General features: G+C 42.0%; 1 protein-coding gene across 1 annotated transcript in view; it reads right to left on the bottom strand.

The window, feature by feature from the left end:
- SLC25A17 (solute carrier family 25 member 17) overlaps nucleotides 1-13755 on the bottom strand; it is a 92812-nt gene that overhangs the window by 27253 nt on the left and 51804 nt on the right. Inside the window, exons 4-5 of the mRNA XM_083156642.1 lie at nucleotides 12125-12276; nucleotides 1673-1789 (exon numbers count right to left, since the gene is read on the bottom strand). Coding sequence (XP_083012768.1) covers nucleotides 1673-1789; nucleotides 12125-12276 — 269 coding nt within the window. The remainder of the gene's footprint in view (nucleotides 1-1672; nucleotides 1790-12124; nucleotides 12277-13755) is intronic.

The raw sequence follows: 13755 nt of genomic DNA, 5'->3' as shown, positions 1-13755 counted from the left end.
TATATCCCTTTCCTGTTTTATACAGTTCAATTACCATTTTCTGCAGATCCTTTGACAATTCTTTTGCTTTCCCCATGACTCAGAATCCAGGCATGTCAGTGCAGCACTGGATGAAAGATGCAAAGGGCTTTCAGGAGAACAGAAACTCAATGAACTTTTATACACACACACACACACACTGATTGCAAGCAAACAGATCACAGGTGAGGATGGTTACCTTTAGTAGCCATTCAAACCCGTTTGTGTCAACTTGTGTGCATGTTATCAGGCCAAATCTTCAGGGTATGTAAACTTTTGATCAGGGTCATTTGGATAGTTTCTGTTGTCATTATGATTTAAAAAGAGTAAATGCAATTGTTTGACAATAAATGGCTTCACCCAACCACTTACCATGATTGAAAGAAAAGTTTGCGAGTTACCATTCATATTCTCAGACAAATGGCCAGAAAATTCTGCTTCCTTTTTGTCCCCCGTATTTTGGACCCAATTTTAATTTTCTGAGCCAGGACCGGTTCAATGAGCCCAGGGCTGATTATGGCTGGGCAGGGGGACCCCATGGCATTTCTGTTATTATTGTTTATTTATTGTTCTATTTTTTTTTTTACACAGAGGAGCATCGCACAGATCTGACTGCTCCATGCCATTCTTCAGCCTCATCCTTATTTGGTTGCCGGTAATCTCAGCAGCCAAACACAAATGACTTCACCATCAGAAAAAAACAAATCCAGAATCATTGTAAATTTGTTATAATCTCCGTTTGTATTTTCAGCCGATCCCGGTCGTACACGGGTTCGGTGGTAATCGGCCTTCTTAGTAAATTTCATCCCTAGTCTCATTAGAAGAGAAGGAGTTCAAGAATATAAATTAGCCTGTTCATGATGGCAAGATGTTCAGGTGTTTTCACTCCTCCATTGTTTGACACCTGAAACATTGCATCTTGCAAGAACTGCATTTCTCTAAATTTATCAATATCCATCACAGCCCCACCTGCACTGCACATTGTTTTGTCCATTAGAGAGTGATTGTGCCTTTGCGAGTGAACCAGAACAAACCCCTCAGTTACCTTAGTGATGCAACTGAACATAACCTTTATTTGCACTTTGCACAAAATGCAGTTGATGAGTTTTAGGGGGGTATTCAATCTTCTGGTCACGGCAGACGAGCTTGCTCGCCTGCCGTGACCCAGTCCCGTTCTCGGTCAGCTCGACCGAGAACATGCAGGCGGGATTCAATGTCCCGCCTGCAGCGGGACGAGAAGGGGGCGTGGCCGCGAGTTGCGGCCGGGAAGTGACGAGCTGCAGCCGGCAGCTCGTCACTTCCCGGCTGTTCTCGGCAGAACGAGCCCGACAGCTAGAGATGTCGGCTCGTTCTGACAGGAAACCCAGTTCAATGCTGTCAGGGAAGACAGCATTGAATAGGGCCCGTCGAGCATCTCCCCCACGGGAGATGCTCAACGGCGATTGAATATCCCCAGACAGAGCTACAATGTTTTATTTGTGTTTAAATATATCACACGTGTTCCATAGGCCATCAGGGTGGGTGTCTAGAGATCCATATTTGTGTTTAATGTCAGAAAAGAACAATTATGCTGCAATGTTAAATCTTTTCCATTTGTAAATAACCTTAGAACATGTATTTGTGAATTATTAGCAGCACATAATCCAGAACTTACCAGTGATGCCAGTATATGTGGTAGGAACAATATCATCATTTCTGAATTTAGCACCTTGTAGCTTCAGTCTGGTGTTAACAACCCACAAAGGAGTTGTCAACAGGACATTTACCACACCTAGGAAAGAAATAATTTTTTTAATTAATTTCTTAGATCACTGTATAAATAGTGTTCTCATGATAGAAGTATACTTTCCAGAGTATAATCTAAACAATCATTTAAACTACACAATAATAAATCCCGTTAGACGGAATCCAGCACTTAGAAATTAAAGAAAAATAAAGGGTTCAGAGTGCGCTAACCTTAATAATATAAACAGAATAGGTACTTGTGTAGTTTCACTGCGCCACTTAGTTTCGTCATTCACTATGACACCCCCTGATGAAGTCACAGTGAATGACGAAACGCGTTGAGCGTGGCCTATTGAACAGCAACGCAAGTGTGCGCGTCCTGATCCACAGAGGCTGCAGCGGTATCGTAGTACTGTTCCCGGTCCCCCTGCCGAATTGACAGCGTGTGGACACTAATGCTTTTGTGCTGGCAAGCTGTTAATCTTCAACTTTTATGTATGTGAGCTTTTATTATTTCAAGTAAAGCCTATGCAATTTGTTGCTCATCGTTGCGCTCTTTCTCCAGTTTTTTCACATGGTCATTGAGATTTGGAGCCGTGGTCTGGCCCCCTGGAGTGAGCTGCACACATAAATAACAAAGGACTGACTGAATTACACAACAGTGGTTGTGGCGCCTATAATTCAAATGTTAATGTCCGAATACAATATATGCAATCCAAATCCAAATGAAGTAAAAGGGGAGAAGTCTTCCAACACTTGTTTATTTTTCTTCTTCTCAGGATTATCAAGTAAAAAACGGCAAGTAGAAATATCCCAACGTGTTTCGTCTCACAGAGACTTCATCAGGGGAATATGATAAGACAATCTTTCATTATCAACATGATAGTTTGTATTCCTATTGGGAGTATATCAACTTCAATTGGAGCGATTTTATAGAACAATGCCTTCCTTATTCCTATTTTATCTATTATTTTCCAAATCCTGAAATTGTATATCATTTTTAAAACGATAATTTTCCTATATATTGGGTAGTTCAATTAGCCTCCCCTTGATACGTTTGATATCCAACCTATAAGTATATGGTGAATAATAACGTGACCATCCAGTTGTATTGTGTGCCCTTTGTAGGGTCTAAATATTGAGTAGCTCGGGGGTACCTCAATTAGCCTCCCCTGGATCGGTTTGATAACAAACCTAAACTAAATTGTGGATAAGTATGTGTCCATCCAACCATAAAAAATGGGCTCAATAGAGTCTCCAATAGTACTGTGTTGTTCCTTCAGAGAAGGCTAGCTGATTCTGCTAGCCTTCTCTGGAGAAACAACACAGAAGGACATCATCAGCAAATGCTGTAAGCTTAATTTCAACATTACCGTCAGTCATACCCCATAATATTGGCAAAGAGGTAATCAATCTAAGCAATGGGTACAAGGAAAGATTAAATAATAAAGGGGAAAGGGGGCATCCTATAGGTGGACTTTTGGTACCATTTAGAAGTGAGGTAGATGATGAGCTAAAAAGAACTGAATTAAATTAATAAAGTGGGTCCAAATGAATAAGCCAATAAAACCTTAAATAAGAAAGGCCAAGAAACAACGTCAGATTTTTTGTGAGCTCAACAACATATGTGGTGCTGTAGGATTAAGATTGGAGGCCACAACTGCAGCATGCTTTTGATGTCTACTGACAAAACCCAATTGGGCAGGAGAAATATTATCAGCGAAAAAGGATTGCAACCTATATGTATTAGTATGAAGGGAAGAAATGGCCAAGATAATTTTCAAATTCGAAATATCAGCTTCTAAACATTCTAAATGAGCTAATGATAAAGAGGGCAGGTCAGAGTAATTTATCAGTTGTTCCAGACTCATTGGGTCAGAAGGAGGGGATAAATACAGGTTAGAATAGAACGTATGAAAAGCTTTAGAAATGTCATGCGTCTTAGTGAGTAAAGGAAAGTCATGGTAGCAAGCAGGTGTCCAGTTTTGCTTCCCCATCTATAATATTGATTCGTTGTATAATCAAGACGTGTTTTGCTTGAGTGTAAGCTACAAATTTTTCTTCAGTGGAGTGAGAAATATACTCCGTAAAACAAGAGTTCATAGCAGGAGCAAGAGAAGTATATTGTTCTTTCATAGCCTTGTTATGAAAGTATATTGTTCTTTCATAGCCTTGTGTCCTGTATAGGACAGTGGTTCCCAAACTGTGTGCCTAGGCTCCCTGGGGTGCCTCAGGACACTTACAGGGGTGCCTTGGGTTGGTGGCCCAAGATCAATTCATATTATTTATGGTCAATGTACCAGGCAAAACCAGTGCTTGTGGCTGCCAATCATAATATATGTGGACAAACAGGAGCAAATCCTGTCCGTCACCAGATAACTGTGACATAAAAACCCAATGCATTTAATTTAATATTTTTTTTTCTGAATTTCTCCATAACAAGCATTTGGCCTAGGGGTACCTTGAAAAAATTTTGATGCTCTAGGGTGCCGTGATTCAAAAAAGTTTGGGAACCACTAGTATAGGAGATTATATGCCCACACAACACAGAAGCTTCCAAGAACAATATAGTTGTCTCCCAATGTTCTATGTTATTATCAACATATTTAAGACAATGATGTTTGAGATATTGTCGAAAATGGTCAGATTGGAATAAATATGATGAAAACGTCCAAGAATAATGCGATGACCCAGTAGATAATAATTGAAAAGACAGTTCAATGGGTGCATGGTCCGAAATTAATATATCTCCAATTTCCGCCAAAACATAGTATTAGCTAATCAATTTCAGTGCTTGCCATAATATTTATATAATGTATATTTATATTAGATTATAAAATACTATATAATAAGTACGCTTTTTCAACACTTTGTGAGCCCTTTGAGGAACTAGCCCTGCTAGCCACCACACACAAAAAAGAAACAGAGGGACACAAATAGCAGGGTACAGATAGCAATAAGGAGAGAGGAGCCATAAACAGCCCAGAGAGCACAGTGGCAGATAGCTCCGCTCCCAGTTACGCCTGGCCGCCCGCATGTGCTGTATAGTGGCGCCAATTTTAAAAAGCAGTGCTGCTCTTCTACGACAGCTTGAGGTTTCCATCCCGGCTGTACAGAGGCATCCAGGCAGTGTGTGAGTGTGGGAGGATGCTTAAAGCAGCTATCCCAATTGGAGCTGTGCTCCCAAACCGGCCAGCGCTCTGAACAGGTGCAGGTGTGCCCTTACCTTGTAGCTGCCCCTGGTGTTATGGCACTAAAAACTGTGGACCCATAATGCAAGCTGCATGCAGGCAGAGGGTCACTAATCTTAACAGCTTCACTGCTTGCTATGTACCGCTTACCTTCCACCAATGCAATTTACATGTATGTGCAGGGCAGCAGCGTACTGAGCACAGTCAGAGGGCTTTTCTTTCCCCTCTCACTCTTTACAGAGTATGCTCATCATTAACACCCAGGGTGACAACTCTGCACTGGAGCATTTCTATCCAGAGTGAGAGGGACAGCAGATACCTGGCTTATCCCAAAAGTGCACCAGAAAATGTTGGGGGGAAATGAATTAACTGCGCTACTTATGTTCAGGTGAAGTCCCTGAAGTAGTCCTCCTTTATGGTATTCATTCTGTTTAGTACATATATCATGAAAGAGATAAAAAAAATGTAACAATGTGAATAACAGGTTTAATAGAGCATAAAATCCCCCCCCCCCCCCCAAAAAAAAAAAAACCACATTATAAAATCACAATATATATCCAGAAAAAAATAAGCTGTCCATTCCAGAGGAGGACAACATGTAAGGATTCGAGAGTGAGCAGTGTTATGCCCGGGGACACACGATTTAGAGCCCATTTGAACGGTTATCATTCAGTTCCATCACCTCAAGTAATTGGTACCTATCCAATTACTGCACCCCATTCTTGTGGATCACTTTTTTCTGGATATTTATTGTGATTTTATAACGTGACTTTTGGATATTATGCTCTATAAAAAAAAAAACTGTACTTCACAGGGATTTCACCTGAACATACTTAGTTAAGTAATTTCCCTTAAAAAAAAAAAAAATGCTGGTGCACTTTTGGGTGAAAGGGAGAGGAACCCCTTATATTGGAAAAATACTGACCTTGTTGCTAGCGCATTACCTACACTATCATCATCACTTCTTGTATTATTTATATCCCTGACTTCTCATAATACAGGACTCGCTCACCCACCATACCCAAAGTCCACACCTAACTTCTGTGGCAGTTGGCACATTTGGTGCTGACTAGTAACAGAGTGGGGGGACCACTCTGGAACATCCACTACCACTTCCTGCCCATTTGGTATATGAAGGGGGCAGCATCAGTCCAGTGGAGATCTATTGGGAGACTATTTTTCTGATCTTTCCTAACCACCATAACCTTGAGTGGAGATTAATATCCACAATCAGCTCTACCTGATGTATAAGTTACAAATGACCATCTGCCTTAAAGGTTATTCTGGTTCACTCCTTCTGGCAAATTCCTTCTGAAATGGACAAAACCATGTGCACCGCAGGGGCGCAGATGTAAAATGTGCAGAGAGAATTAGATTTGGGTGAGTTATTTTGTTTCTGTTCAGGGAAAATACAGACTGCTTTATTTTTACACTGCAATACAGATCTCATTTTGAAGAAAAACCCCACCCAAATCTAATTCTCTCTGCACAAGTAACATCTTCCCCACCTTGCAGTGCACATGGGCCCTTATTCTAGTTGCTGCGGTAATATCCGCGTGCGTTTGTGCCGCCGATGTTTTGTGTCTGCGCATGTGCAGAGGCGTCTCTGCGCATGTGCGAGCGGGGCGTACGGCCAAATCCGGCATGAAATGAGAACACTCCGAACAGGGGGTGGAGAGGGGCGTGAAGGGCTATTTGGGCTCATTACCATATGCATACGCCCCGCGTTTCATGGGCGTTCCCATGCAAACGCTGGGCGTACGTATGGTAATGCAGTCGTGACGCACGTGTAGGGGGCGGACATATGACATCGCCGGATGTCAGCTGCCCGCCCAGATCCCTGCTTTTGCACGGAAAAATGTCTGTGTGGTCTGAGGTTGCGGGAGCTGGTGGACCACTCGGTCCTGCATTCGATGGTCTGTGACCATCGAATGATGGGGGAGGTTCCCTGAGATGGAGGAGGCGTATTCCATGAAAAATACACGTGCGGTCCGTTCGGCCAGCTTCTTACCGTGTACGGACGGAGTTGGCGATCCATATGGAAGGCGGGGTTTCGCACGCACGGTCCTGGCCGCATATTCGGATCTGGCCGCACCGATCAGAATAAGGGCCCTGGTTTTGTTCATTTGAGAAGGAATTTGCCAGAAGGAGTGAACCAGAATATACTCCTTAATACAGAATATTCTGTGCTACGTATGGGCTGCAGGCAATTATTAAGGCACTAATTTACACCATTACCTTTGCTACCTGTTTTTGAATATTTTTGCTGGCTACCTGCCCTAATTGATATTTTATAAAACATACCATTTATGTAAATTTATGTGAAACAGTTATTGTGGTTTAATTTGGGTAACCTTTTCTTAGACATCCCTGTGGAAAAATACGCATTCAGTGCTGGCACAATATATAATGTTGCCACTGTTACACATATAATAGTACACTTCTTTCCACAGGTATACTCAGCAATTTGTCATTCAAGTGGATAACCAATTACCTGCAAGTTAAGTACAGTATGTCACAATTTACAGGCAACATAATATGCTTAGGGGGTGGTATTAAATCCCGGATCCCAACTGTGGATACGTTCCGACAGCCGTGACTGGCTGGTTTTCATTTTGCTCAACCGCAAATCACTAGGTGGAATTCAATGTCCCATCTGCAGATTGGTGAAAAAGGGGCATGTCTGCGCAAACAGCCGTGGATTGTCGAGATCTGGACGTGATTGTGACAATTCATGGCCGTTCTCGGCAAAACGGGCCCGACAGTTTTTAAAGTCGGGCCCGTTCTGTTGAGCTGCCTCTTTAATGCTGTCAGGAAAGACCGCATTGAATAGGCGCCCTCCACTATTTCTTTCTCCTGTTGGAAATACCGGTGGGGATTGAATACCCCCCTTAATATCAGTTTGTATTGACAGAGTAGTATTCATGTGTATTTTTGTAGTGCAATAAATTGTATTTTGTAGAGCCTTATACATATCTAGTACAATTGCCACAACTTAGGGAGATCACGGACTAGCCCAATATACAATCGTAAAATAACACCTTGAGGTTACCCTAAACAAATTCGGCACTGAGTACGTATTTAAAAATATAACTTGAAAACACTTTTATATTATTAATTTTAATAAATTAAATAGTAGTTGAAGGCTTACGATGTCACTGTATAATAACACCTAAATGAGGAAACCAGCATAAAACGGGTCACCAATTAGAATAACATAAACAACAAATAAAGACTCCGGTCATATTTTCTAGGTGCATGTAAGACTGAATTAATAACATCATTTCATATAATAAATAACTTTTTTTTGTTATAAATTTTTATTCAATATTTTTCACACATATCACAACACTTTATACATCACTACTATAGTATAGTTATTTCTGTACAAATATTATTACATCTTCTACTCACAGGAGATATTCTAACCTTTTTCATATAATACACCATATCCAATGATGTTTCTATTTCTTCTTATCTTATTAACTATACTTACAAATACTAACTTCACATAACACACACACATTAGGGAAGGTAAAAGTATTAGGCGTTTACTCATTTTATCCTCTTTCGGACATTTTCTCACACTCTATTTCACTCTTTCTCTCCAACTGCCTATTTCCTGTTTTACACATTTCTCACCTGATCAGCAAATCATTGCGTTTTTTCAAGTGGCTGTAAAAATTTCCTCTGATAATAATTAACTCTTTAATAAAGTTTTCTAAATGAATTATACAGTATATGAAATGCAGATGGCCACCTTAATTACAAAATCAACAACATATATACATATAAAACATGACTAATGTCAGGGGCGTAACTAACTATTCAGCGCCCCCCCGCCGCACGTTTATTCGGCGCCCCCACCCCACCTAACCTGCCCCCCCTTCTTACCCGCGGTCTGCGTCTCGCCCGGCTCTCTGTCGGGACCTTCCTGACGTCACGGTCCCGGTCGGCTCCTGCTGCTACAATGAAAACGGACTCTTAGAAAATGGCAGCCATTTTCTAATTGTCAGTTTTCATTGCAGCAGGAGCCGGCCGGGACCGTGACGTCAGGAAGGTCCCGACAGAGAGCCGGGCAAGACGCAGACCGCGGGTAACTATAGTCCCGCAGTCCCCCCAATTTCTCTGCGCCCCTCTGCCACCGCGGTGGCTGCAGAGGTATAGTTACGCCACTGACTAATGTCATACATTTAATATTCCTGTGGGTCTTTACATCAAAAACATATGAATGCTGTAATAAAATTTTTTTTTTGTAAAAAGTCTATGGACCCAACAAGGTGAATTGGACCTGCGTACCAGTCAGATGTAGCATCCGCTCACCAGCGGGAGGGCGGTCTGGCGTGCGCCAGACGAGCGACGCTACATCTGTATATAAGAAAATGTTATCCACTTATTAAGCAGATCAAATCATAGTAATATTGTACAGTGTGAGTGATTACTCGCCATGTTTCCAGAGATCATGTACTGTAGCTCTGTTTTGACGGAGATAGCTGGGGTGTAGCTTAATGCAGCTTTAATTATTGCCTTGAGTTCTTAATCTAGATAAAAAAAATGATATGTTCAGAATATTATAAAAATTGCTCTTTTCTTGACAAATAGATAATTGGAAATGGGTGTGGGTCATATGGTGGACGACAGTCATTAGGTCGACACCACAACGTCGACATGCTGAAATGTCAACATGGGTCAATGTCGACAGGTCGTTATGTCGACACGCGCATTGGGTCAACATGGTATAGGTTAAAAGGTCGACCTGGGGTTTTTTCACCTTTTTGTTTTTACCCGAATGTCGACACAGTCGTCATGGACACAGGACAAAGTGTGCCGCTGCGCTCGCCATGCTTCGGACACGGTGCCTCGATACACTTGGCACACTATTTTATTCTCCCACCATGCCCTAGTTGATGGTAGAGCATGAAATACCGCCTGTTGGCACGTCGGTTCAAAAGCCAGTGAAAAACCCCAATGTCGACCTTTTGACTGTTGACATTGTCCCATGTCGATCTTTCAGCATGTCGACCTAATGGTGTTCACCCAATGATTGTCGACCAACATGCTGTCGATCTAATGACCCCATCCCATTGGAAATATATGAAGTTTTAGGTGTGTCTCCATATATATCATGCAATTAAAATGTGCAAAAATAGTTTTTTTTACCCCTGCGCCTGAAATAGGTAAAGATATGATCCACCTGTGTGTAAGGAACTGACCCAATAGGAGTACTGAACTAATTACATGCTGGGTATATCTGGGCATCCAGCCCAAAGCATGGACACTCTTTGAAAAATCTACATCCCGAGCGAAACACATCGGAAGATTCCTGGCACCCCTAGGTGAAAGACCTGCACTTAAAAATGCGTCCCCCTGTAACAGCACTCTGTAAGACCCAATGAGATTTTGAAGACACATTCCTTAATAACAAGGAGGGAGCGTTTGACAGCCAAGCTTCTCTGGGAAAATCCAGCTAATCTGAAAGGACGGAGGACACCGCCATCCAACGCTGTCGAGCGAGATAAAATTTTCCTATGTACTAACTAAAAAATATTATGAGCCCACGAATTCATCTGGGACATAATCAAATATGATTAATTCCAATTAATATAAAAGTGCGGTCCAGACCTTATAATGTCTTCCCCTGACAAATTCCGTACATATTCCACGCTATGGCTCCCCTGGCTAGAATTTTGTGACATGTATACTTACAAAAACATTTCTAACAAACATCAACTTCCATCCTGAGCTCAAACACATATAAAACAGGAAACAGCACGACTTTCTCCAGATGTCCCAAAGATGTCCAAAGACTTTTTATAAAAAAAAATTTTTATTACAGCATTCATATGTTTTTGATGTGAAGACCCAAAGGAATATTAAATGTATGAAGTTACCATATATACTCGAGTATAAGCCTACTTTTTCAGAACATTTTTTATGCGGAAAAAGCCCCCTCGGCTTATACTTGAGTGAGGGTCCCACTTGAGTTAATAAGTTTTCCCAGGTTTTTGTTGTAAAATTAGGTGCCACAGCTCATATATTTGGGTCGACTTATACTCGAGCATATACAGTACTCAATTTTTTATATGTACTGTATATATTTTGTAGATTTGGTAAGGTGACCACCTGCAATTCATATATAATTAATTTAGAAAACTTTATTAAAGAGTTATTATTATTAGATTACATTGTTTTGGATGGTAATTCAGTCTTATATGCACCCAGAAAATGGCTGCCGGACGGGGTCCCGACAGTCGGGATCCCGACAGTCATTAACCCGACGTCGGGATCCCGACTGTTAAAACACTGACGGCCGGGTTCCTGACGGCCGTCGGCTATTTTCCCTCGTGGGGGTCCACGACCCCCATAGAGGGAGAATAGAATAGGTGGCGAGCGTAGCTCGCCACCGTGCCCGCAAGGGGCTTTGTTGCGCTGGCCACGCTGTCTGAGACCAGGCAGTCGGGATTCCGACGTCGGGATAATGACTGTCGGGATCCCGACTGTCGGTGAATCATACCACACCCCCAGAAAATATGAGTGCAGTTTTTACAATATACAATAGTGTGATCCACACTTCTTGATTGAAGTATACTGACTCCATCTTCTAGAAGTTGAACCCTCTATGTTACGGTTTGTGTCGTCATTTCTGTGTGTGTGTGTGTGCGTGCACTTTAATTTTAAGGAAAAATTAAGTCTTAACCCCTTCCCTGGTACTCCCGAGAATTTTCCAGGCTGTGCTCCAGTGTGCAGACTGGCAAACCCGGAAAATTCTTGGGAGTTCTACTGCCTGTGCTCCCCTCTTGCCGGGCAGCGCCATTGAGCTGAGCTCAGCCGCTGCCTTGCTCCAGCTGCCTGGCTCCAGCTGCCTGGCCCTCCTTCCTCGGCAGTGAAGAGGTTGATATCACTGTTAGCATGAAGAAGTACCCCTATAACACTAGAATTTCGCATCTTGGAGGGCAGGCTGCCTTACATTGTATATGTCCCTATTGCTGTATAGTCCATTACACTGTATCACAGACTACAGTACATCGTTATTTTCTTTTATTAAAAAAAAATATTTCTTTTTTTTCTAATAAACCCAAAATACAAACACTAGCAGCCTGGTTAAATACAGATAGCCTTATTCAGAGCAGAGTGAAATGTTCAGTAAATGTGATTAGCAGCTTTTCTTAGCATCAAATATTTTTAATTACCTGCAATAAAACCAACAGTCAAATCTTTTCCTGTGCTTGGAACATTCCCCTTTACCCATAAGGCCTTGAGACTGTTGAAAGTGTAAAAGTAGACAAAGTTGGAGCAGCAGAGGCTAGAAATCACAGGAAACCAACCTCGGTATGAAGCAAGCCTGAAGAGGAGAGAAATACATAATGAATTAAAAGAATATGTACAGTATAGCTGCACATGATATAACATTTGTAGGCACAAATTAAAAAAAAAAAAAAATGAAGACAATAACAGAATATCTGATGTCAGATGTAGCTCAAATATTGGTTCTCCAGCTGTTGTGCAACTGGAAATCCTGAAACACTCAGCCAATCATCACAGTTTCTGGCATTTCTAGCACAGGTATAAGCAAAGGATACCCAACAATGCATTAAGGTATATTGTCAAAAGGGTCCTACCTTCCCACACACCCACATAAAAGTTAAAAGTTAACTGAAATGTTTTGTAGTGTGCTAAATGTATTTCAAATGTTTAATTTAGTTCCAAGAGATCCAGAAAGAACTTCACTTGAGATAAACCTTATACAGCTGATCCATTCATGTTCATAGGGGGCTTCTGAGGCCACCTCCTGGCTTCAAATTAATCAAGGATACATATTGCCACTCAGAGTGCCAGGAGGCACTCTGGCACTCTGCAATAGAAGCAAGGAGACCACTGTTATGATCAGGCGTGGTCTCACGTGTAATACTCGTTGCTTACCTTTCAGGAGTATGCATTCTCGTCTGCAGAGCCAGCCGGCAGTGCAGATTCATTCGAATGGGCATGCAGAGTTATCAGCAGTTAACAGTTTAGGCTGCAGGGTGTAGCCGTATACACCCGTACAGTACCCATATCCCAGATCCTATTTTACCTGGGATCATGTGATCGGTTTTCGTCCAATCAAATCTCGCTCGTGACCTCAGGATCGACTGCATTCCACTACAGGATATATAGGGGACTCATGAGTCACCAGTGTTATGTTGCTCTTCCTGTATGCCATGCCTGTGCTCCTGGAACTCATCTTTCCTCCGCAAGTGGTCCAGTTCAAGTCGCAGGGCAAGTCTCGTCAAATCAGTCCAGTTCCATCTTCCCGTATTCAAGTGTATCTAGTATGTCCAGTCTGGTTCAATCTTTGTGTATATAAAAGTATACAATTCGGCCAGTCTGGTATAGTCCTCTTGAATTCAGTTGTATTTAGTCTAGTTCAGTTTTTCCTCATCTATTCACACTCTGTTCTCTCCAGGTGACCCATCCAGAGGGCCACGACATGCACACTGGGAGCAGCTTAGACTAAATCCCCTTGCTGGGGGCCCTGACGAAGACCACCAGTGTGTTAGACCCATGCCTCTGTTGTGGCTCTTTGATAAATGCTTGGTATTGGCAGAGATTCTCCAAGCTACACATAAAAGCTACATTAGACCGGCAACATTACTAACTCCAGCTCATACCTCGAGACTCAATCCTGAAATGGCTCCACAACACCTAAAGTGTGTAGCTTTGAATACTCTGGATTGATTTTAGCTTGGAAGGGGGAGTACTACACTCTGGATCATGTCACTTGTAAGCTATTTTGGGTGGAACTCTTACCTGGGCACATACTATGCAATTTTAGCCAACGATA

Source organism: Crinia signifera, chromosome 8 (assembly GCF_055691185.1).
Source record: "Crinia signifera chromosome 8, ASM5569118v1, whole genome shotgun sequence".
Classification (NCBI taxonomy): Eukaryota; Metazoa; Chordata; class Amphibia; order Anura; family Myobatrachidae; genus Crinia; species Crinia signifera.
The sequence above is the reverse complement of the archived record's forward strand: the minus strand, read 5'-3'. Positions and strand labels throughout refer to the sequence as shown.